The sequence below is a fragment of the Dicentrarchus labrax genome, unplaced genomic scaffold (genome assembly GCF_905237075.1).
Source record: "Dicentrarchus labrax unplaced genomic scaffold, dlabrax2021, whole genome shotgun sequence".
Classification (NCBI taxonomy): domain Eukaryota; kingdom Metazoa; phylum Chordata; class Actinopteri; family Moronidae; genus Dicentrarchus; species Dicentrarchus labrax.
Window position 1 is genome coordinate 9,126,654 of NW_026136712.1, and position 25,847 is coordinate 9,152,500.

Sequence of the window (25,847 nt, forward strand, 5' to 3'; positions counted from 1 at the left end):
AAAACAGATCACAGAATCAATCTGATCACACATTTCTCTCCTTTCAAAGATGATTTTCTCTGTAACGCTGCCTCTCTGCTTTCCTCTTTTCTAGTTTCACCTCCCTCTCTGCCGGGTCCATTCATTGTCTAACTCTCTTCCCACTCTTCTTCTCCATCTCATAACTTTGATGAGGTAAGAGACAGGTACTGCCGACCGTCTGCGCAGTTTGACGGCAAACACAGAAATATTCAGCGGCCGTGCGAATATGAAACTCACCACATGAAAGGATAAGAATTATCTGGTGTGAAGGAGAGTAGACGAGAGACAAGGGGAGGGGGAGCAGTTGAGGGGGAAGGGAAAGAGACAGAGGGAGAGATGAAGCAGTCTCGGGGGAGTCTGTCCGTTGACCGGAGCTTCAGGGCTCGATCGATAAACACTAACCTCTATTGAACACTACTCCTCCCTACCTCTCTCTCTCTCTCCCTCTCTTTCTCTCCCTCTCTCTGTCATTCCTTCATTGTATGCACGCTCTCTCACACCACAGGCAGCCAGCACACACACTGCACACACACTCTGATAGCAGCTGGTGTCTGAGGCAGGTGAATCCTATATTCCCACAGAGGGAAGGTTTGGCTCTCAGCATCTCCGCTCCCAGGGGTGGAGAGGAGAGGAGAGGAGAGGAGAGGAGAGGAGACAAGACGAGACGAGACGAGATGAGAGAAGACGAGAGGAGAGTAGAGAGAAAAAATATCTAAAATCATCTAAAAAAGAAATCTGAATGATATTTGTTCATCCATCCAGACCACATCTTTCTGTTGCAATTCCACGTGTCTGACTGTTCACCTCTGAGCCCTCTGAGCTTCTAAGCCACAAAGTTTACCTCATGTCATGTCCTCATCAACAGTATGGTAAGTGCACATTTGAGTATATGGCCAGAAAGGATGTGTTCAAATACATGCATACTTTTGGTCTGGCCTGTTTTTCGTGGTTGCGACAAGGGCCCTTAGTTGCAATAAATCTTAATCCTACACATAACAATCATATTTTAGACAATAGTGTGTACTTCCAACTTTGTGGCAACCATGTGAGGAATGAGCCAGGTACATAAAGGTATAATTTTCAAAATTTTGTTGATGAAGGACTAAACACCTTTGATGAATTGGATTGCCAACTGTCAGTCAAACCGTATGTCCTGTGTTTGCGTTACACAAAGCCCTTTTAAGATCGTCGAAACGTAGCTGAAACCACTCTGCCTACACATTTTGGATGCCGGAATAGACCTTTATCACAGCAGCCATTTTGACATGCAATACAAGGGTAAACACAGATGTTACCAATGATACTATTTAAGGTTTCTGTTCCATTCAGGTCAAACAGAGTCAGAGTGCTGTTACTGTGCATGTTGGCTCACTGGAAAGGCTCTGCTACACTAAATGGAAATTGGTAACACCTGTGTTTACCCTACGACATCATGTCAAAATGGCTGCTGTGAAAAAGGTTTATTGGCTGCAACCAACATTTTTTTTTAAACTTTCTGAAATCCGAAAATCATGCCCACTTTGCGCGACGACTGGTGAGATGAGCACAGGTGAGAATGTAAGCAGGGTTTAAACTTCTCTCTCAAGCTATCTTTTTTAAATTTTTCACCCCTCTACTTACACCACTTTTTGTACAACCAAGTGCAACACCACAAATGCATTCAAGGTGAGACTGTCCAAAAGTGTGCGTTGTTATCTCCATTTCAACGATTCACATCACCTTCAAGTGTTTGCTTTTCAGAACAGACATAAACACTTCTGCGTTAAGGTGTGGTTGGATAACACATTGTACAAACTAGTTTCTTTCAAGCATACCCCTTTCTTTATGGATCAACAGCAGAGGCCGAGCTCACTAATGCTCCTGTGGCTGACTGAGAGCAAATCCTTGTTGTCAGGTTATTGGGGAAAGCCTGGCCAAATGAATGCCCGTAGTTTTGGAATGATACGTTCAATAATCACATGCAGATGCTCAGATGTCCACATACTTTTGGCCAGATAGTGTAATTGTATCAAGAAGAATCATCAGTGGTGTTTGGAATCGTTACTATTCCTCTCTCCCTCTTACTCTATCATGTTTCATTTCAACCCACAACTCTCACGAGAAGACGAAAGCATAAACAAATGATACAACGCTTATTAATAAAAACAGAAATGCTGCTCAGGCACGTAGCGACCAGCGCTACTAATTAAACAAGTTCTGTGATTGTGTGTGGTGCACCAGCATGTATGACTAAAGCCTTTCATTGTCATTTTCATTAGCGCTTTCTAATCATGGTAACCGTGACAAACCTTGAGTTTCTCTAATCATTTTATCAAGGCGAGGGGTGCACATGCTAACAGAGGTGGGGCAGCATGAGAAAACACATTTATCATTATAAGTGTTGAATACTGGCTGTGTGTGTGTGTGTGTGTGTGTGTGTGTGTGTGTGTGTGTGTGTGTGTGTGTGTTTCCAGCTTGTGCAGGAATGTGTGAAAGCATGAAAGTGTGCACGTCTAAGGTGTTAAGTAATGTGTGGTTGTGTGTTGCAGCGGGTGGGGGTGGTGTTGAGTCGTTTATCACTGTAATAACTGTACATCAGGCCTTTGTCCAGCTGTATTAATATATGCTTGAGGTTTGCGAGGAATCAGAACATAATCAATGCAAGTGATAAATATGATTAAAAGTGATTAATGATGATTAATGAAGGCCTCATCTCCATTACCTTCTCTCATTTAAAATCAGTCTTACAGCTCCCATCACATAACCCATTGTGTGTATTCGTGTGTGTGTGTGCGAGCAGCTCCTTCCAGTGCCCAATCAAGCAAATCATCAGCTATAGAGCATTTGAATCAATTCAGCTGAAGAAGAACTTCTTGAAAATCAACCGTGCCTTTCACTAAAAACACAAACAGAAATCAGGATGAATGAGCGGGGCTTGCCAATCACACTGATTATACTGACGCAATATCAGAGGACTGACCTGAGTCTCTTGGAGCTCTCTGTAGCAGCTGGGCCGGGGGTGGACTTGCGCTTGCGGGGGCGGCCGGGCCCCCGGCGGGCAGGGCTACGAGACGTCTCCTCTTTCCTGCAGAGAGGAAGACAAGAAGGAGGAGGAAGAGGACGGGGAGAGAGAGAGATAGAGACAGAGAGAGAGAGAGATCAAAGATGCAGTCCGGACAGCAGGAGAAATCAGGAGGAAACTTGTATCGGCTACAGGTCAGACTGCATTAGGTATGAGCAGGCAGCACGTCCTGATAAATCAGGAGGATGCAGCATGACAGCCGAATTCTGAATGTTGGAATGCACGACTCAATCTAGACAAAAAGAAGTGTGTGTGTGTGTGTGTGTGTGTGTGTATGTGTGTGTTGTCTCTGCTCACTGGTGGTCGTGTTTCCTCTGTAGCTTGGCCAGTTCCCTCTGTTTCTCTTTGTAGCGGCGCTGTAGCTCAGCCAGCTGGACACGCATGGCCAGCTCCTCCCCTCCCATCGTCTCCATGGAGCCCTTCACTGGGCACACCTGACACACACACACACACACACACACACACACACACAAAGCAGGGACATTACAATGCTGAACACAAACTGAGTTCAACAGTCATTGGATATGTGAAGTAGTCAGTTTGTGTTTGGGCGGCTTGATGATTGGATGGATTTTCCTGTAACAAGAAGCTCACAGGTTTGGTCACCACAGCAGTTTATGTTTGTCGACCAGCAGCATTTATGCTTAAAGGCAAGAATTCCTGAGAGACTGACCTGGTAGTGCATATAAAAATGTTTGCAGTAACCAGCATTAACAAAAGTAAAAAGAATGAACCTTTAGTGATTTATTAAGAATGGTTATTTATTGGGCTGTAGATTCAATTATATTTAAATGTTCTGATTAATTAATTTGCTCTAGCCACTGCTACTACTACTTAAATAAAAGGGAACAATATTGATCACCCCCACAGCAGGTGTTCATAGTCTCACATCACCTTCACTTGTAATGGAATCAGTACAAATATTTCTTGCTAGTTAAAATCACATTTTGTGAAAAGGCAAGATTCCCCCACATAAAAAAAAGGTTACATGTCATTTCTACAGCAGTTATTACAGCATTGTAATATCATTGATGATATTTGTCTATTATTACTTAACGTACAGCAGCATGAACTACAGTGTTTGCATGAGAGATTATCTGGGTAGATATGGATGATTTGGGTGACCATATTTGCATCAATAAGGATACTTTGTTCTAATTTATTTTAGTTCAGTTGCTTAGACAAAAGTATTAAATAAATCCAGTTTGTGAATCCAGAGTGTCCATTGTTTAACTCTTCCTCACATTTTCATCATGAATGATTTATGTCTACATGCATTAACACAGCATCCAGTAAAGCCTCACCGGCTCATGGCGAGGCGTCCAGCTGCACTTCCTGCGCAGATTGAGCCTCTTCCTGATTGGACACTGCTGGCCCGCCCTCGCATCCACAACTCCTCCCCCCATCTCCAGGGCACGGGCAGCCGCTAGCGTCGCCAGACTATGGAGGTCAAAGGTCAGCACGTCTTCACCTGCGCGGAGACGGATTGTTTCAGTTTAGATTGGTGCGTCACATCAAGGCTGACACAGTGTTATAAAACAAGCTGTGCGCTGAACGGATTTATATATGCCTTGAAAAGTGGTGATATTTATGATATTAGCTGTGTAGTTTATTTGATGTATACTGGTGTTCCCGCTTAATCGTACACACAAATGACACACACACATACGTAAGGGGGAGCGGCAGAGAACGATCTCTACATCCGTCACTGTCATTAACTCTGTCATTGTCACAGCTCCAGCAGATGAAACAGAATATTCATGAGACGGTCCACACACACACACACACACACACACACACACACTCATGTAAACACACACTCACACACACAAACCTATGCAAATAAAACACACTCATTCTGAATACACACAGGCACCTACAATATTTTCGCTGAGCTGCGCAGACATGGGCAAACTGCATGAGTGTGTGAGGGGGAATTGGAGAGAAGGAGAACGACAGGCTGAAGGGAGGAGGAGGAGGAGGAGGACGAGTGCAACGCAGTGAGAAGAAGGGAGGGAGGGGATGGGGAGTAAAGGGGAGGAGAAGCAATAAGAGGCAAAGTGTTTATTGAGCTATCTATTTATTCTCCTACATCTCCTCATTATGGTCATGGACAGAATCCAATTTCCCCTTCCAGGAGAGGAGAGGAGAGGAGAGGAGAGAAGAGAAGAGAAGAGGACAGGAAAGGAAAGGAGAGGAGAAGAGAGGAGAGGAGAGGTTTTACTGGATCACTCACAGTCTGTGCACTGGAGCTGCAAGGCCTACTCACTGACATCTGACATTATTAAAACCTGTGTGTGAGTGGGAGATGGAGACAGAAATGCGGTAAACAGAGGAGAAAGAAGAGGGCAGGAAGGATGGAGTTTTCATCTGTGAAGCGTGATAAAGAAAATAAAAGAGCACGAGGGAAAGAACAAACCGATGCCAGGAAGACAGGTAACTCCTCACAGAGGGAGAGAGAGAGAGAAAGAGAGAGAGAGAGAGACAGAGAGATGCGGCTTTGTCCTGTCCTGGCTCGCAGAGGTCAGTGCCATCTCATCTGTCAGACCTCTGAGCCAATGGCACGCTCCGATTACCCTGACAGGATGACATCACCGCTGACATCACCACGCCTAGTTTAGTATCCTGGAGGATGGCCACAATCGATACCTTCCGCCCACAGTATACCACACACTCACACACGCATCTTTGCACAGTAATAACACCATACTGTGCCCCTAAAGGGGGCTGAGGAGTGTAATAAGAGGCAACACAGGGGAGTTCAAGGGGAAAAACAAAAACAGTGGAGGAAAATTAAAAACCATTACAGTTGATATGGGCCTAGTCATCATTAGAGGCCATTAAGGAAGTTTATTGAGCTGAAATTTCACTATAAAGGAAAAATGAAGGAATAAAAGTAACTATGACACAAACAGCTCCTCTGTCTATGTGTAAATAGAAGTAATGGTGCTAATTTATACTGGAGGGGAAAGTCTCTCTTGATTCCTTAATCTGTAATTGCAATCTCCAGGGAACGGCTGAGATATCCTTCCGCGTCAAGGAGCGGCATAAATGCATCTGTCTGGGATCGGTTTCATCTCCCAAACACATTCAGGATGACAAAAACGCCATAAGCGGTATTAATAACATTCCATGCAGCGAGGCCGGAGCGGGTTTTAAATAAATGTGTTGCAATTTGGAGAACGTTTTCCACGCCACGACAGGACTTATTGATTTCACACCTATTACACATGCTAACCATGTGCACGCACATGTAAACAAATGTACACTCACACACTTTGTATCTCTCTCTCTCTCACACACGCACATGCACAGACAGCTGCAGAGCGACTTATGATTTTTACACTTATTAATTCCGTCAACAAGGCTTGCAGAGGCAGGATTTACACACAAGATTACATTGGTTTAATAAAAAAAAAAAGAAAAAGAAGAAGCAGGTGAGGGGGAAAACATAACAAAGAGGGAGGGAGGAGAGGCGGGAGGAGGCGCAGGCAGGGAGCAGGCAGCCTGGTGGAGAGACACATAGACTCTGATGGAGGAGAGCGGGGATTCATCTGGGATTACTTAACAGCTTACACACACACTCGCCGCCGTGCACGCGCGCACACAAATACAGGCAAACATACACACACAGATGCTGGCATAAATAAAAACACTTTCTCTCAGAGGGACGAGAGGAAAATAGGAGCGCTTACAGGAGAAGTGTTTTAAAGGAAAGGGTCTAATTAGCAAAGCAAGACGCCAGAGCCTGGGGGACACACTGGGCAGAGAGTGTGTTTGTGTGTATGCGTGTGTGTGTGTGTGTGTGTGTGTGTGTGTGTGTTTGTGTCCTGGCTTGTGTCTGTGCTCAGCTTGTTGGTCCATCTCTGTGTCCCCTTCTCTCTCTACACACACACACACACACACACACACACACACACACCCTTCCCAGAGGGAAAAATATGGTCTAGGGGCAAGAACAGAAAGTCCAGGCTGAGGAAGGAAGCAAGACAGTTAGTGGGAAATGTGTGTGTGTGTGTGTGTGTGGTTAGTGTGTGGACGTCCACATCTGGATTGCACACGTTTTCCAGACGCTTTTTTTGTTTAATGTAAGTGTGTGTGTTTGTATAGACAAGAAAGAAGTAGGTTAACTTTTTTTTTTCTTTTTCCTTGATCTGACTTTCAGGGGCTTTTTACTCAGACATTGTAAATTCTAGACAATGTGTATTTAAAAAAAATAAACATAATTATTGGGAGCCTGTCTATATTTTTGTTTTCATTTCACAGGCATTTTATAAACTTTTGAAGGTTTTGAAAATGGTGAAAAATTGCAGATAGGTATGTAAGTAAGGTTGGAAGGCCAAAGAAAAAACAGAAGCATTTTCAGATGAACTCACCTTCACTGTCTTTCTCTTTGCACTCCCGGTTCCTCTGCTGGATCTCCAGCTCGGCCAGTTCTCCCAGTATCTCCATACCGTGATGTGGTGAAGGACTTGGGGCCTGGACAGCAGGTACTGGTGGGTACAAGGCATCTCTGGTGGCGCACAGAGCCGCAGCGATCAGGAGCTCCAGGCTCCACATGTAGGCCCCCTGGAGCTGGGCCGCTGTGCTAGCCGTGGGAGTGAGGACAAGGTCAGAAGACCGGGAAGGAGCAGGAGAGTCACATGTTACTTCCACCAAGTCCGCACCTGGACTCGTCCCACTCCCCTCCTCTTCCTCCTCATCCTCAACCACCTCTACATTTTCTCCATCTTTATCCCCATCCTCCTCCACCTCCCCCTTCTCCTCCTTTCCAGGCTCTCCAGGCACAGAGACAGTACATTCTGTTGGTTCAGGCCCCATTTTATCTCCCTCATCCTCCTCCATGTCCTCTTTTCCATGTTCCCTATCATCCTCATGCTCTTTGGATAGTTGGGGCTCCTCCAGGCCGGCCTTCTGGCCCAGGCAGCCCAGAGAGAGCTCTACTTTTAGGGCTTTGCCTGTGGCTGTGCCCGGGCAGGCTGAATCTGGGACCGGAGCCGGGGAAGGGCATGGCGGCAATCCAGAAATCTTGCTCTCGGGCTCGGAGACAGAGCATCCTTTTAATTCCACCCTCCTTTCTTCGTTCTCTTCCTCTGCAACTCCATTCTGAGATTCCACCACTTCACAGTCTCTGCCGTCCCCTTCTTCTCTCCTCTCCTCTTCTTCGGTGAGAGGCTGGATGTGGCGTGGATGTGGGAGGGACTTGGAGTCAGGCTGGGCCGGCTCCACCTCCACCGTAGCCTGTTCAGCCAATCGAGCTTCAGGAGGCGAGGGCCCAGCCTTGTAACCCATGGTGATTGGAGGGTAGGTGTAAACAGGTGGTAGGTCTGGGGGAAAGGGGAAAAAGCAAACAGTTAATAAGTCTTCTGACATAAAACCCTTCGCAATCTGACAAACTGCACATAAAAGCGTCTACAAAAATATAAAATTGTTGTCTTTAAGTCAGGCCTTTTGCCTTCTAGATTCATTGCCATTCTGTTCAGGCAAGCAAGATGAAACATGTGATTACAGTTGGCATAATACAGTGACAGCAGGGTGCAGTAAACACAGTAAGTGTGTGTGCACAGTGTACAGTAGTGTATATTATATATACTGTAGTGTGTGTGTGTGTGTGTGTGTGTGTGTGTGTGTGTGTGTGTGTGTGTGTGTGTGTGTTTGTGTGCGTGTGGTGTATACATCTATGTGGGATATTGATGACACCCCGCCGTTTTCCTGTGATTGCAGTGCCGGCCCTGTCACCCCTGCACTCTTATTATTGATGGTATCCCTCCGCCCTCTGACAACAAAGCCAGATGAATGCGTATCCTTCCGCCTGTACTTCTCAAGGACCCCTGAAGGATAAGGAGGTTCTGTCTGAAGATTTCACTGACCTTACCTCTTGTGGACACACATGCGAGCTCAGACACACACATGCACGCTGGCAGGTCACACATACACACAGTGAGTGCCCATATGCTTTCTCTGACCTTAATGGCTGACCTGCCCACTGTCCCTCTTTAGCTTGCACCGAAAAAATTGCACACACACACTCAAGGACACAGAGAGCAAGGGATCAGCCATGCTTCAAACAATTTCTGCAAAATCAAAAGAATACCACGCTTCAAAGACCAGTGCTACATTTCTGCAGCAGCAACCTCCATCTCTCTCCCTCTTTTACTTTTTCCCACTCTATGTCTCTCTATCTCTGGGTCTTGTTTCTTATATATTTGTTATCTGACTGTTCAACCTAATCGTAAAGGTCTTCTTTAAATTCATAGACATTTCATTCATTAACCAGTCTATAGACTCCACACTCACCTGGTTCTAAGGATTGTGGGTAGTCCTGAGGTGGCTGTCCCTCTCCTCTGTCACTGCCCCTCTCCAGCCCCTTAGAGAGGTGTGAGGGAGCAGGGCTGAGTGCAGGGGAGCGGGGTGCCGCCGCAGCCGGGCTTGGCGCCGGGGTCAGTGGGTTTGGTGGGTGCGGTCGCCTGGAAGGGGAGTGGTAGCAGGGGGACTGACGGCTGCTGGGACACATCCCGGGAGATGGCGTGGGCGTCTTGGGTGGAGGAGGGGTGTGAGAGAACGGCTTGGCCACATGAGAGGAGGTGGTGGACGAAGACGTGGAAGAAGAGGAGGGAGTTCTGGATGCAGAAGATTCGTGAGGAGAGTCCTCTATGGTTATGGCGTGCTCCTCGTGTTTTCTCTGTGAAAGAGGAAGCAAATAGTAGTTCAATAAATAATGATATTTCATATAAATTATTACATTTTAACTTTGCTATAATGTACTGATTCAACACCATAGCAACCCAGTCCTGATTCGTTATATATCTCAACCAGGAGATGCAGCAGTTTGCTTTAAATAAACAGAATTTGCGGTAGTTAAACACAACAAACACAGAAGCACAAATACAAAAGAAAAACATCCAAGAGAAAAGCCATGATAAACGAAATCAGTGTTGGCCACACTGTTTGATTGCCAAATGATCTGGCAATACGGGAGTGCAAAAGCACCACTCCAACACCTCAATGAAATCTTTAGCCAACAAAAAGGGGAAGTAATTGGCTCAAATAATTACTGCTGAGTGTGACTTTACATATGCTTTTCTTTTAGTGTTGAGAAATCAGGATATCTGTGCTGAGAGATCTTCAAACAAATGACTAGTGGTGCTGTATTTCACTCCTGACTACTCAAAGGAGGAAGATGAGGAAGAGGAAGTTTCATGTGAAGTGCACGTTTCCACACTTCCTAATTCTCATTCCACCATAATTTCACAACAAAATGTTAACAACAACACAAGTTTAGACAAAAATGGAACCTCTCTCCAAATGTGTCTGTATATTATATTGGTGTTAGTTCTACCTGTCCTAAGGAGTGGCGCTGCATGTGCTCCATGGCTCGCTGTTGCTGCTGGTGCTGATGCTGCAGGGCGTACAGCTCCTGTTGCCGTAGGAATGAGGAGCGGGAGTAGACGGGGTGATGCGGCAGGTGAGAAGGAGGCCCTCTGCTTCCGTACACAGGGGGCCACAGACCTGACTGCTCCAGAACGTCTAGAAAAGAAAATAGAGAGAAAGAAACGGGTGACACATAAGACATTGTCCTGCATTTTATTTTGTTTGAATAACAGAAAAAATGATTAAACTTGAAAGCAAGGCAATCCTATTGTCAAACTCAGAGCATTAATGTTTTTGAATAAAAAAGCATCAAAACAGTACATAAATACTATTATGTCTGCAGCATCCCAGGAAATTCATTAAGAGAAAAATGTGTCAATGAACTCCTGAACTGCCCTTTTGCATATGTGGGATCGCAGTAGAGCTCAGCTACGGTTACTGAAGATAATAATTGTGACCTGTATGAGCCGTGTGTTTGCCTCAGATGCAATCAATGAATCCTGAATTCACTTTCTTTTACTCTTTCTATTTTCTATATTTTATTTTCCTATGTCGGGAAACACACATCATCTTCAGAGCCCCACCCTGGCTACATATGATTTCAGAAACACACGAGAGTACACACACACACACACACACACACACACACACACACACACACACACACACACACAGACAGACATACACACATCCCTCCTTGGCTGCCTTGTCGCTGGGAACCTTTGTTCTGTGAGATTAGCCTGAGTGGGCTAATGTTTCCCAGGGGAAGGGTTCAGTGGATGCACTTCCCCTCTCTGCAGGAACTCCCACGGAGCGAGGCAAGGGAGGCGGGAGATAATTAAATTTCACAGCCTGTTTGCAAAGCAGTGTTGACACACACACACACACACACACACACACACACACACACACACACACACACACTCTTTTCTCTCTAGCAATGGCTGGGATGTACAACACAACCCTTAACACTGAGCAATGTCTCATGTTGTTCCAGACATGAACACAACTAACTTTAGACGTACACATAGACGCACACACCTACACACACAAAGTCTAGTCCATACACACCAGTGCTCCACCACAAAAGAGATGAATGCCAGTTACAATGGTTTGCATAACTCTGGGCACATGCAGAGGGGGGCAACGGAATAGCTGCTCCCATTAACGAAGCTATAAAACACGGTCCCACTGACAGAGGGACTTAGTTGAGCATTATATTATGATTAGCCAATGATACTAAAACTCTGGGAGAGAAATGGCAGCGGCTCTGATGGTACAAATGGAGAGAAGGAGGGAGGTAGGGGGCAGTAAGTACGGGTAGACAGCAATGAATATGGGCTCTGCTGGTTGTGTGTGTGTGTGTGTGTGTGTGAGATGTTGTAAAAGGATGCTTAGCGTACCGAGGTGATGATGAGGCCCAGGCTCTGTGGGAAGGACCACCAGCGGGGAGTTAGGGTCTTGGGTGAGCGACCCCAAGACAGGCTGCAGAGGGTTGGGCAGACCTGGCGGGAAGCCGGGACTCATTCCCACATGGCTCAGACCTGGAATAAAGATATGCATATAACACAGTCAAATGAGAGCAACATTTAAATACTTATTTTACTACTCCAAAGTAGATATGTGATGTTGTGCGTAGTGGTTAAATGTTGGGAGGCACTCAATAAACACGAGAATAAGAGATCACTGGTGCTCTTCAAAAATGTACAAAAGAGCAAACTTCTGGCACCCCTTCTGGAGTTAAAATGCTTTTAATGTATCACTAGCTTGTTTATGAAATAATAAAAAATACAAATAAACAGTTTTGACCATTGAAAGTCTTTTTCAGGGTTTAACCCTCCACATTTCTCCTCTTCCTCTACATGTGAGAGTTAAAGGTGCAGACCATGTTAAAGAATAAAACTGGGCTCACTGGCTGTAAAAAACTTCATGTACTGCCCCTCTACTCACTATATGAATGTCCCATCCAGAGGGAGGGACTTCCTGTCCTTTGCATCCAGTGGTGGTGAGCCGGATGAGCGTGTGCAGCAGGGTCCGCCCCTAACTGACTGGCCCCTCCAGGAACCAAGAGGTGAGAGGTCAGGTCACCATGGCAACTACTAGAAGGGTGGATCCTGGCGAACTCCACGCGATCCTTGTTTTCCCTGTCATGGCAGTAGGCGGAGTGAACTTTGTCATTATCTTGATTATCCCTCGTATTGTCATCATCATCATCACCATCACCATCATTATGATCATTATCTTCATCCTTGTCATCTTCATTACCACTACCACCATTATAATCATCAAGAGAAGGAAATATGACGGCGACAGCCATCATCTTGTGCCTGGTCTATGAGTTCTCATTATATGTTTTCTTCCCTTAATATGACTACATAATAAGAGCCTGATACTTCAGAGACATCCGTATTAGTCCCCATAACATTAATGCACCACATCTCATCTTCGAGAGAAAGAGAGAGAGGGGAAGAGAGAGAGTGACGGGGTACAGAAATACCACATCAAAGGGTGAGAAGAGTAAATGGAGTGAGGGGAGAAGCAGAGCCTCAGACTGGGAGAGAGAAGCCGAGAGAATAAAAGAAGTGCAGCTTATCAGATGAGAGGAAAAATGAAAAGATGCTACCTTGTGCACGTGTGTGTGTGTGTCTATGACTGTATGTTCATGTGTGTTGGTGTTTGTGAATTTAAAGTGTACCTGATGATCATTTCTCTGTCTCTGCCCAGGTGATGAAGGTTGATCTGTTCCTCTGTCATCCTCTTCCTCTCCTCTGCCTCCCGACCAAGAGGATACACAGGGCGTGACACGCCTGAATTGTAAACCAAAGTAACATGCTTACAGCATTTGTCAGGCATCATGAATATCATTACGTGATGTTTCAAACACCCGTACTTTGGAAAAATACAAGGTACTAGGACACTCTGGTCACATCTTCAAATGTTCTTTTAAAGGGAAAGTCAGCCCGCAGATACTCTATATATAAATAATGTCATATTATGATCATCACTGCATGCCAGAAATCATACATATCTTGTATAATTAGACACCCTCAATAAGTCTCATTTTTTCCTTTTACATAAATTGATGATCTACAATTCCTAGGAGGCCTTTGACAACCACTGCCCAAGCAGGAATCAGTATTTCTGCCCCTAACAATGAATTTCTCGCTTAATGTGGTGAGACAGAAGCTGAGTCTAGGAGTGCTTAAAGCTTCTCTGCAAAGTAGACAGTAAACATCAAAAAGGACAAGAAATATAAGATTCGGTACCACATCAATAGCTGTTCTTGAATGTTTAATTGTGGATTTTCCGTTCATGCAGTCTAAAGCACAGAAATAGCATTAATTGACTTGCAGTGCAAGGAGCATAAATGATGTCTGACCTTTCATGCTGGGCAGCACCATGCCCTGTCTGCTGTGTCCAGGGGTGTTGTCTGGGGAACGATGGGGGGGCCTGGCTACTGCAACCGCAATACCAACCGGAGGCTGTCGCACCTCCCCCTCACCTGCCTCCCCTGCCTCCTTCCCACCTCTTTCACCCCTCTCTCCCTCGTTAGTGGATCCCCGGCGAGGAGGGAGCGATTGTTTGGGAGGTTCTTGAAGGGAGGTGTTGCTTTTAGCTCCTCCTCTGTCCCCCTTCTCTGATCTCTCTCCACCCGGCTTGAGGCAGCCCAGACCTCCGAAGGGGCCTCGCTGCGGCAGCATCAAAGGCTGCTGGGAGCTGTAGTTCATTAGGTTCTTCATGGCACTGCCCTCACCCTCGGTGGTGTGCGATGAGGAGCGAGATAGAGGTGGTGGCTGAGAATGGGGTTGGGTGTGGTCACTGTTTGGAGCTCTGTTGCTGAGCCCTCTTACTTCACCATTACCAACTGACGCATGATGGGAGCCTTTTCTCTGATCGTCTTGGTAGGCCCCTCGAGCCCCCCAGGAAGGTGCTGTCTGACCTCCGTCTCTTCCCCTCTCTTCTGTACTTGCTCCATGGCTGCTGTGTTGCTGGTGCCGTATCCTTGCAACCTTTTGTCCCTCCCTGTGAGCCCCTGACCCCACTCTCCCATCAGGATGAGGCCCTGAATGGGAACAGTCCCTGAAGGGAGGACTGCTGGTGTCGGGGCAATTCTTGTGTGTGCTCTGTCCAGTACCAGGGTGTGTTGCTTGCGCATCTAGTGGGAGTGAGGGCCGGTAAACATCGTCCACAACCTCTACATCTCTGAAAGATGAAGGTGTTTCCATGCTGCAGGACCGCAGCTCAGGCTGAGAGCTCACATTGGGGCTGGGTTTGTGGAAGTTCTGCGTCTGGTGGCTCCAGTCGGGGGGTTTGTCAGCTTTGCCATATCCCAGCTGCTGCTGGTGCGGCTGGGATTTGTCCTTCTTCTGGCAACTACTAAGTCGGCTGAGGTGATGAGAGGAACTTTCATAAGATCCTTCTCCACTCTTGTCATCTCCCTTTCTCCCACCGCCTCCTGCTCCACGACAGTCAGTGGCTGCCAGGTCCCCCAGTGGCCCAACTGAGGGCACGTACGTTGGGCCAATTACTTTCCCCTCCCTGCCAGAGCCTCCAGGGGTGGATGCTGGATCTTTGGAGGGTGTCAGTGTAAGAGGGGATGGGGGGCAGTAAAACTCAGGATGAGGATGGTGATGTGCATGGTGTAGCCACCCTCCTGCCACGGTGGAGCCCATGTGCAAGGCATGAGGAGGAGGTGGTGGAGGGGGAGGAGGAGGCATGGAGTAAGAGGCCACAGAGTGGGGGGTTGGAGGTGCCAAGATGGCTGTCACTGCAGCCGCACCTCTTCTCATACATTCATTGGAAGAAGCTGAGGATTCGCTGATCCTCATCTCCCCATTTATGGGTCCATCCTTGGAGCACCGCCTGCTGCCTCCAGATGGAGGTCTACCCACCCCACCACCACTGCAGCTGCTCAGTGTTCCCCCCTTTCCTCCAGAGGCAGTCTCTGCTACCGAACCACTGGACAGTTTACAGGCACTCATATGTTTTGTCTCCTGACTGCCTGAGTCACTGTCTCTGTACTCCTTGTGTCGCTCTAGAGAGTGTCTGTGGTCCTCCTCCCTGCCCTGTGGTGTGAGGTGAGGAAGGAGGGAATGGTGAGGGTGGGGGTAAGCTTGGTGGTGGTGGCCGGATGGAGTGGTGGCAGGGTTCGTCTGATGAGGATGGTGATGATGAAGCTGATGTTGTTTGTCTTTGCTCTCCTGGTGCCGCTCCTTGCTGCTTGATCGCTCCTTCATTTTTGAAACAGATGAAACCCCTTTCTCGCCCACATCCTTGGTGCTCTTCCCGCCTCCTCCCCCATTGTCTGTCTCTCGGCTGCAAGAGCCAAGTGGATGGCCTGGGGCAGTCCTGGAAAGCGGAGGAAGGCTGTGACTGGTGGAGAGCAGAGGGGGCTGGGGAGGAAGGCCTCTCAGGTAGAAGTGATCTGGGAGGAGGGGAAAAGACAAAAAGAATGATCTCCAAAGTTGAAGGTTTCCCAAAATATAGAGAACTTGCAAACTGCAAAATGTTAAAAACACTAAACACATTCTTTTTTAACATTTCAACTACTGCTAAAATGTGCTTTTGTGTGGAGGAAAAAGGAATAAGACATGAAAAGCTAGACCCCGAGTTACCAGCTGTTCTTACTCCTGTGGTGAGTGCTGATTAAGCAGTTTATATGAAGCAATTTTTTCACTACATTCACATTCACACACACTAAAAGCTACCTTTTTGAGTTTCATAGAAGCGGTGCTGTCCATAGAGACTGTTGCTATGGTGATCCAGGGGACTCATGGGGAGAAAAGGAGAAGCAAGACTTCCTGAATAGCTGGGGTACCCTGTCAGAGGGAGGGAGAGAGGGAAAGAATTGATGTTTCTCCACAGCGTTGACATTCAGCAGCCCTCTAAACAAACAGTTTATCTCTACAATCTATCATGAAATGGGGCCATTTTGGAAAACAAAGAAAAAAAATATGGCCAGTTTGTGCTACTTTCACCATAAATGCACTTTTGCACAAACACACCACATGAGTTGACATTATTTACAGTGGACAAAGTGGTGACAAAAACCACAGCCGACAGCTACTGCCAAGTGTTTGCAGCATTTAACTGGATGGAATTTGCTCTTCTACAAAACACATTTTTCCCAAACCCAAGACAAATAGTATGAAGCATCCCAAAACCCCCCTCCTTAAAACACACACACTGTCCTCCCAGGAGGTCACTGGGAGGTGAATGGTAGTTCCACTCTGTTCCTCGTCTTCAAGGACGTTGAACTGCATCGTAGGATAGAGGAGGTCTTGGTGGTTGTGTAGGGACGGATGGGTGTAGGGATGGGCGAGGAATTGGTTTCAGTGTGTGGGGTTGTTGTGGTGGTTGAAAGAGGGTGTTATGGGGGGGCGGGGGACTGCAAAATCCCCACAGAGACACACACAAGCTCATACACAAGTACACAAACACACATACGCACAGGAGGCACACAACTCCACATTATGGGGCCAAAAGGCTCGGATTATGTGTGTGTGTGTGTGTGTGTGTGTGTGTGTGTGTGTGTGTGTGTGTGTGTGTGTGTGTGTGTGTGTGTGTGTTCTCCAGCAGCTGGTTTCATGCCCCACAGAGTGTCCTTGCCGGCCCGTTAATTGGCAGCCGTTAAAAGTTTAACGGTGGTGGCCAAAGTAAACAGCACTCCATAAAAACTCATCCTACGCATTCCACAGTCGCACTGCAAAACCACCAACACCCCCTCACTGCTCCCAGCATGTGTGTGTGGGACTCGGTGTGTCTGCGTGTTCATGCTGCAATGTAAATGCACAAATGTGTACTCTGTGTGTGAGTGAGTGTGTGTGATTACTCTGACTGGTTAACAACCAGTGAATCTAAATGGCGACAATTAGCCAAAAGGCTCTATCAGCCATCTAAAGCCAATCCCCCGGGTAATGATGAGTGATAAAACTCAGGAGGGAGGAAAGGAGGGAAGGAGGGAGGGGAGATGAGAAAGAAGAAGACAGGAACAAAGACTACAAAGGGACACAGTGAGAAAAAAGGGGAAGAGAACGAAAGAAAAGGAGGGAAGAAAGGGAAGAAGCGGTAGAGGAGGTTAGTGATTGAACAAACGATGTAAAGACAGTAAAAGTAAAGGAGACACCAGAAGAACAGGGCTGTCAGTATGAAAAGCCCCCAATCTGGTACTGCTGTGACGCGTATGGAGAGGGGAGTGTGTGTGTGTGTATGTGTGTTGTGGAGGTTGTGTGTGTGTGTGAGGGGGGATGGAAGATGAAGGAGGAAGTGAAAGGGAAGTGGAGAGCTTTGAGATGGATGAGATGAGAGGAGAGAGGAAAGGGAGGTAAGGAGAGGAGCGAGAGCACATGAGAGAGGGGACAAAAAACAAGGACAGGTGTGGAAGAGGGAGAGCGTACAGGGAGTGTGTGTGTGCGTGTGTGTGCGAGAGAGAGAGAGAGAGCGTAAGACTTGTGTGTGTGCGTGTATGAGGGAATATGTGCTGTTTTTCAAACAACTGTGTATTTCTTCGTGAATATGTCTCATCTGTGACAATGTGTGTGCGTGTGTGTGTGTGTGTGTGCGTGTGTCTATGTGGTGTGTGTATCGGCCAGGTTTCTTCTCTCTGTGCTGGCTACGCTCCACTCTCTGGACCGTGGCCAGCTGGCAGACCGCCTACCGGAGCTCCCTGGCTTGAATTCTTAAAAACAATCATTTGTAGTGTGTGTGCGCGTGAGTGCGTGTGTGTGCGTGCGCGCATTCAGACATCAAAGCCGAGCCACACAGACACAAAATCTGTCTGATAGGCGCACACACACACACACTCTCCCTCCACACACACACATTCTTGCTCTCTTTTCACCACCGCTGCTCTCTCTTGCATTCGGCGTTGAAGTCCTGCCTCCGACTCTTTCTATGAATCTGATTTAAGACAGTCACTCCGGGCGACATTAGTGCTCATTTTCAGGGCTTAACTGTTGCTATTAATCGCTCGATGAGCTGCAAATGAGCCAGTTGTACAAACAAAACTCTTGTCTCCTCTCAAGCTTTAAAGCCGCATCAGGAGAGATTTCTATGTAAAAACACAGCTCTTATGAGTTTGTCTTATGAGCTAGAATCACAAATTTGAGCCACAGCGGAGAAGTGTCCTGTCTCTACGAGTGAGTGGCAGCGCGTTCGACTTATTTGCCCAAATTTAAACAGTAGCTTCCTCCAGTAAAAGTTGGACTCTTATGGTGCAAAGGTGCAAGTAGAAATGAAACAAATTGTAGCAACAGGTGGGAAAGCAACATATGTTCAGACTTGCTATTGTTTGGTCAAATTGTTTGAGGGATGACCGGCACGTTGCTGTGAAATAAGTCAGAGGAGCCCTTTTTTCACAGCAGACATTTTGAAATGTCATAGCAGAAAAGGCACAGGTTTAACTAATAACATTCACGACGGCTCCACTTGAGTGTCCCAGTAAGTCATTCCTGTAAGTCAGCATGCACAATACCAGGATGCTGGAACTGGCTCACCTGCATGGAATGCAGTCGTTATTAATGTAATGGATTACACCTGTGCTCTTCCTGCTATGACATGTTCAAATGAGCAAAAACGTCCTGTTGGTTGAGCGGTCAGAGAACTGGTTTAAGAGCATTTCTTTGTATGATATCAAAGAAAACAAAGTAAATGTGTGTGACAAAAGCCGACTGGTTTCCATTAAATTCCTCAGCAACAATGTTTAAGGACGTTAAATACTGTCCCAAGGCGACATCACAGGGTGTTATCGTTTACTCAGTCACGTTTTGTGAAAAACTGGTGAAACGCGAAATTCTGATTGTGACCGTTTTCAGTTAGTTGAGAAATACAGCCTGTGGCGGAAGCCGCTTTTCTGTCAGTCTTTTTGGAGGTTATCTCTTTAGACCCATCTTGCTGTCAAAAGAGAAATCCTCTTACACACACACACACACACAGAGAAAGGCATGTACACACATACCTGAAAGGGACCGATAACTAAGTCAAGCTCACTCTTTGACCACAAACGGTTAACAGTCGAAAGAGGACATGATGCATGTGGATGCGCACATTTTTGTGTGCGTGTGTGTGTCTGATCAGGAAGGGGGCCGTTGGAGGTCGGTTAGCACAGAAGGGGCCCAGAGGGTGGGGCTGCGGTCAGAGGGGGAGGGGGGATGTGAAGCGGGAGAGGATGGTGGAAATGGGGGTAAGTTTCAGTCTGTGTCTATGTGTGTGTGTGTGTCTGTGTGTAAGGGGGGGATGTAGGAGCTCATGAAACTTAAAACTCACCCCTAAAAGAGAGCAGGGGGCCGAGAGATGATTGAGTGAAAGGAGGGGAGTAAATGTTCGAGGCCTGAAGCGAAATTACTGCAGATGATGATGTTATTTTTTTACTTGCATGAAGTTGTGTGGGTATATTGGGTTTGGGGGCAAGAGGAAGAGGAAGGTTTCGGTCGTGCACCAGTTTTGAAAGCGTCATGCTGCTCAAGCTCTGAACTAGAAAACAGCCACAAACACAAAGCCACATGCTTGCTGTGTGTGTGTGTGTGTGTGTGTGTGTGTGTGTGTGTGTGTGTGTGTGTGTGTGTGTGTGTGTTTCTATAAGTAGCATCATCTGAGGCGTCACTGCTGCGCGTGTTTGGCCTCAGCTCAGTGTTGGTTAAACCACTTAATGGCTCCATCTCGATATAATCCCAAACCAAGACCCTGGATTAACCAGAGACCCAAGCACTCTGCGCTGTCTCCTGCATGTGTGTGTGTGTGTGTGTGTGTGTGTGTGTGTGTGTGTGTGTGTGTGTGTGTGTCTTACCTTCATGTGAATGAGGGAACCAGATAGGGGAAGCCCTCGAATGGGGTCCAGCCCTGTAGGAGGGGGAGGAGGGGGAGGCAGCAGGTCCCGAAGGATGAGGAGGGTGGGAGGACGGGGACCCCAGACTGCTGGCCAGGAAGGAACCCATGAAGGAAGCACCTGAGAGACACAGAGACTGGAGGTTAGAGAGCTGCTCGCTGATAAAAATCTGGCTTGGGGAGAGAGGAAGGGGGGGGAAATCTACTGAAGTGCCAATGAGCAAGCAACACCACAAAAGAAGTACTGAGAAGCTCTGGCTGTTAAACTGAGAAAAAGCAGATGTGTAGTCAGACTTCCTCAGAAGTTAAAAAAGGAAAGTGGGTAAATGACAAATGTTTCATGCCTCAGTTTTTCACACTTTATTTTGAAACGAACGTCTGCTTTTGCTCAGCTTAACAAGACAATGCTTGTGATTTCCATTTGTGTCCAGATGTATAGGTCTCTTGTTGGTTACAAACAGAAACACAAAGTATCACTGGACATGGTAATCTTCATCTTCATCTTCAAAATATAACACATAGCATGAGTCACTGTTTTAATATCATGATATATAAATTCAGAACCGAGCAGGTGTTTGAGGCTGGATTTCTCTCCTGTTAAAAGGTAAAAAGTCACAGCAAATCTGGATAGTATTAATATTACAGAGTAGTCCTGTAAAAAATGAAATTTCCTGACCTGCCCTGGAGAAATTAATCCCTTCAAGCTACACTGACACTGCAGCTGGAAGTGTCCCAATTCTGATAATTTTTTTCTCCTCCTCCTCTATGTGACACACATATCTGATTTTTTTCCTCTTAAAATTATGATCAGAAAAGGCTTCAAGGAGAGATTTTGTTCCTCATTTCGGATCTGAATGAGTATAAACCAGGCGCCTGAGCCATGTTCACCTGAGACTGTTGTCATTATTTTGGCACCAGTCTTAGTCAGCATTAGCATCAATTGATAATCATGGCGGCTGAACGTCGAAGGCCACATAGAGGCAGTTTAACCTGTAATTCTTCAAATGGCTCTAAAGTATCTAAGGAATCAGAAGGTTAAAGAACTTGAAGTGGGGGGTTCTCGCTAATTTCTCTGTTTTTGTGAATATTTTAAGGCCTAACAGGTAGTGTACTACGTTTGCTTTAATTATGAAGTCCTTCTAGCGGCCTTCAGGTCGACTTTAGCCTTGCATTAAAAATTCATTCATTTGAATGAAGCCTGTCTTTCAACGGAGAGGAGGAACTCTAATGAAAAAATAAAACAGGATTGTCCAGCGAGGAAAGTTGAACCAGGCTCAACTTTGTGCCAGACATCAACCGTGAAGGCGCTCCAGTGGACAATCAAATACGTGCTACACATTCCTGGTAGATTACTTTGTAACGTGAACACCATATTTTTACTTTTTACCTCACAATTGTTGTGATGAAAGATAAAATGCCGCTGTGATAACTTTGCAGAGTTGTAAACTATGTACACTGCTTTGACATCTGAAAAGCCTTCAACTCGTATTGTTCTAACTGGGATTGAAGCCCCTCATGTAGCTCCTCATGTACACTGCTTTAGTCCTGAGCGCTGTGCTGGGGCTGCCATTGAGCTGACATGATGCTTCTTGAGATACATTTGAACATCTCTGGGAACCTACACAGAGAGGGGTGTTATGGGTAACCACAGAGGAGCCAATGGTCAACAACCTGTACTGCAGACCTGCACATCAAGCAACATGATTGGTTAATTCAACTCAGGTTGGGAAGTGGGTTTGAAAGACAAAGAGGTAAACTGCAAATCCTCGCTGCACATAACCCAAATTCACACTTCGTGGTTTGAACAAGCTGTAAACCCAATACCCAGCTCCCAGACAGATGCTACATCAGGGTTTCCTGCCTAGCCTATGATCAGTGCCAACGGCAATTAGACTGCAACTGGTTACACCCCGGTAAAGAGAGGTGAAGAGATCATCACATCAAAAAACATAACATGGGAACGAGGAGTAAAAACCTAGTTCCACTTCTTTGACTGATAGCAAACTCATCCTGTTACAGTTTCAGCGAACTGAGCGAAGAGGCTCAGTGCAGTTTGGCTCTGTTTGAATGTATCTCCACTTATCAGCATGTTCTCATTTAGTGGAACAACCTGAGCAGTTGTAGGGGAAGGAGGAAACAAATCCATGGGGAATCAGGTAATTAGTCACTGGATGAGAGACAGAGACAGAGACAGAGAGAGAGAGAGAGAGAGAGAGAGAGAGAGAGAGAGAGAGAGAGAGAGAGAGAGGTAGTGGGTTGGGTCGTTACCCATAAATGCTGCCTCGCATCAGAGACAATTACCACAACCACAACAGTCCACATTTGAGTGTCACACACACACACACACACACACACACACACACACACACACACACACACACACACACACACACACACACACACACACACACACACACACAACAAACACAAACATATGTACAGTACCCTCACCTCAACCACGACCCGACACACTAACAACCACAACCACAAGTGCCTTCAACTGTCTGCCAATCCGTCTCACACACACACACACACACACACACACACACACACACACACACACACACACACACACACACACACACTAACACACACCCACTAGAAAGACTGGGATAAATCACAAGGGAGATGGAGCAGTGGTGTATATTAGGAGACAAATCAGAAAGATGTGTGTGTGTCTATTTATACAGCTGGATCAGAAGTGAGCACACACACACACACACACACACACACACACACACACACACACACACACACACACACACACACACACACACACACACATTAGCAGAAATCCCTCTATCTTTTGCTCTTGATATTTTCATTCTCTGCAGTCAAAATAAATGTGGAGGATAAAGAGAAAAAAAAGACTTGTGCAAAACTTTCCCTTCTAGACATTTATTTTCTCTTTCTGTCTCTTTTTCATTCCCCCTCTCAGACAGGATATTTTTACAGTGTTTTTTTTTTCTCTTCCTCCAAATCCTCTTCTCTTGTACAACGGTAGATCAGTGGCCTTTCAGCCAGTCATAATAAAACACAGCTCATATAAGACTCAGGCTGGTTTCACAAGGCCCCCTGGCAGTGCAGACTCTCTCTCTCTCACATACGTCAAACAGAGAGCGGCGCACACAAACTGCTCACTGTACCTCATGTACCACAACAGACAATAGAAAAGAAAGCTGGTCTCAGCTGAGCAGCCATGCATTTTTGAAATTACATGAGGCATCTTGAAGGACCATAAAAGTTAACTTGAGTGAAAGACGACATCTGAAATAATTAGCTGCACTGATTTCAAAACAGTAGTGATATTGATTAGTAAGTTTAGGGGTGTAAATAGTCAGCATTCCTTGTTGACTTTCCTCCCACTCTTTAATCTCTCACCCTCTCAGATCTCCACCCTTCCCCCATTTCCCCATATTTTTCCATTTACTCATTCCTTTCCTTTTCTACTCTTTTTTCCCCCATCCCCTCTCTTTCCTGTCACCTCCCTCCCGCCCCTCTCTGTCTGTTTTCTGTTGGCGAGTTGGGGAGAAAATCATATTTGCCTGCTCCCTCTGGCCTGCTGATATGGAAAATCATCTCGGAGGCCAGCCACTAACGTAAACCTTATTTCTGTTTTCTTCTCCTCCCCTTCTTCTCTTCCTGCCCTCTGTTTCCGCCTTTGTTTCATCCCGATCCGCACATTCCCTTTCCATCTGTCACCACTGCATCCTCTCGTAGTTTTCCGTAGCTCTGAACAGAAATGACGTATGCAAATGCACCGAATTACCCACAACTGACGAGATAGATCAGAGGAATAGTGAGTGAGATAAACCGCGGACATTAAACTAACTGTACTCATCAGTGGGTTTCATTAAATGATCAGATATCCGTCAATGTCACAAATTCAACTCTGACCCAAGTGGCATTACGATTATGCGCAGCTTATGACTATATGTGCATATGTTATTTACCATAAATACAAGCTGCTGACTGAGAAAACAGCTCCATTCAGTCTCCATAGTGGTAATTAAAGTAGAGAATGTGTTTGTATGCCTCCCATTTTTCCCAGTTGGCATCATGACTTGGAAAAGTGTGTCAACACACAGGCAGCGAATCCTCCAATGTTGACAATCCAAGGTAATAAAAATCCAAGTTTCTATTCATACTAATACAGTCAGCTGTACTTACAGTGAGCAAAATCTGCTTTAGTTTATTTATGATTGACTGTAATGTGATTTGCTGAGGGGAAAATCCACTCAAAAACACTTAAACACTGTTTTATAAAAAACAAGAACTGGAAATGTGCCTTGCTTTTCTGGGCAGGTTTTGCTGCTTGGCATATTTTCGGTATTCTCATGGATAACGGGGCCAAACATAAATTTTGGGATGTCATTATATTTCCAGTGCAGCCACAATGGAGTCTGATAGCAACAAATCTTGAGATTCAACAATATAAAAGTCAAGATTTGGTGTCAGAGCTTCAGAGATGCCATTTTTACACTGATGTTTAACAGTCATGTTGGGAGAAATCTATCTGCAAAAGGCAAAAAAATACTTAATTCTCCACAGAAAGTAGCTTTTTAACTGGAAAAACTGTCACACTATTGCTGTTACAAGAGCTTGATTGAAATAACACCTATGATAATGTGGGACTATTTTAGGATGGAATTTTTATTTAACCCCAATGGAGAAAAGTTGCTAAAAAAGAAAAGAAAAGTTGGCTCAAATTATGCAAGAAATGCTGGAATTTTCAAGAGTGCATTCACGAATTCACACCTTTAAGGCACACTATGAGAGTTTTAATTAAGGATGGATCAATCAGGTCAGCTCAAAATGCTTGGCACTCATGTTTAGAAAGATTGTAAATGTTTTCATGCAAAATCCAAAGTGTCTATTGATGAAAAGCACCCAAAAAACGTCAAGGTTATTTTCTCATTTTTGGATCATAACAGATCTGGTCTTGCATTTATTAAACCGACTGATATACAGTACAGGCAGTATGTTGGACGAGCCAACATAAAAAAAAAATCAGTGAGGAAAAAAACATAACCCTGCACTCTCTTTTGTGTGTTCGTCTCAGCAGCTGCTGAAGAGTGCTTGATGAAATCTAGAGTGAAACAAAACAGCGAGCCAACAGATAACAGGCCAGACCGTCCCAAGGTTTCTCACTATTCTAAAGAGAGAAAGGGAGGAGGAGGAAGAGGAAGAGGAGGGGGAGGGGAGGAGGAGGAAGAAGCAAACAGGAGAGGGGAAAAGGAAGACACCAAAGGGAGGGGCGATCGTGGTGATACAACGAATGTCACAGGGAGAAAGAAGCACACACAGATAAAGTTATAGAGCGATATTCTTCGCTGTAGCTCTCTGAATGGACTGCTACTGATCAATACACACACACACACACATTCACCTGGAAGGATGACGAGTTCAATCGATCTGCATCCGATTGAAGATCAATATCCTCTCGTGTTCCATTGTCACATTTGCCAATTAACAAAAGCCTCTGTCCACACACTGATATACTGAACTCTTTTTCACACACACACACACACACACACACACACACACACACACACACACACACATTTTCTCT

At 45.8% G+C, this 25,847-nt stretch overlaps 1 protein-coding gene across 5 annotated transcripts in view; it reads right to left on the reverse strand.

Moving 5' to 3' along the window:
• bahcc1b (BAH domain and coiled-coil containing 1b) overlaps positions 1-25,847 on the reverse strand; it is a 65,536-nt gene that overhangs the window by 13,183 nt on the left and 26,506 nt on the right. For 4 of the 5 annotated variants that reach the window (XM_051417737.1, XM_051417736.1, XM_051417738.1 and 1 more), the window contains 12 exons: positions 20,238-20,396; positions 16,162-16,272; positions 13,833-15,878; positions 13,149-13,260; positions 12,404-12,597; positions 11,857-11,997; positions 10,422-10,609; positions 9,380-9,764; positions 7,459-8,409; positions 4,387-4,553; positions 3,380-3,516; positions 2,981-3,085 (listed from right to left, as the gene is read on the reverse strand). In XM_051417737.1, coding sequence (XP_051273697.1) covers positions 2,981-3,085; positions 3,380-3,516; positions 4,387-4,553; positions 7,459-8,409; positions 9,380-9,764; positions 10,422-10,609; positions 11,857-11,997; positions 12,404-12,597; positions 13,149-13,260; positions 13,833-15,878; positions 16,162-16,272; positions 20,238-20,396 — 4,696 coding nt within the window. The remainder of the gene's footprint in view (positions 1-2,980; positions 3,086-3,379; positions 3,517-4,386; positions 4,554-7,458; positions 8,410-9,379; positions 9,765-10,421; positions 10,610-11,856; positions 11,998-12,403; positions 12,598-13,148; positions 13,261-13,832; positions 15,879-16,161; positions 16,273-20,237; positions 20,397-25,847) is intronic. The other variant, XM_051417739.1, reaches the window with a different exon arrangement.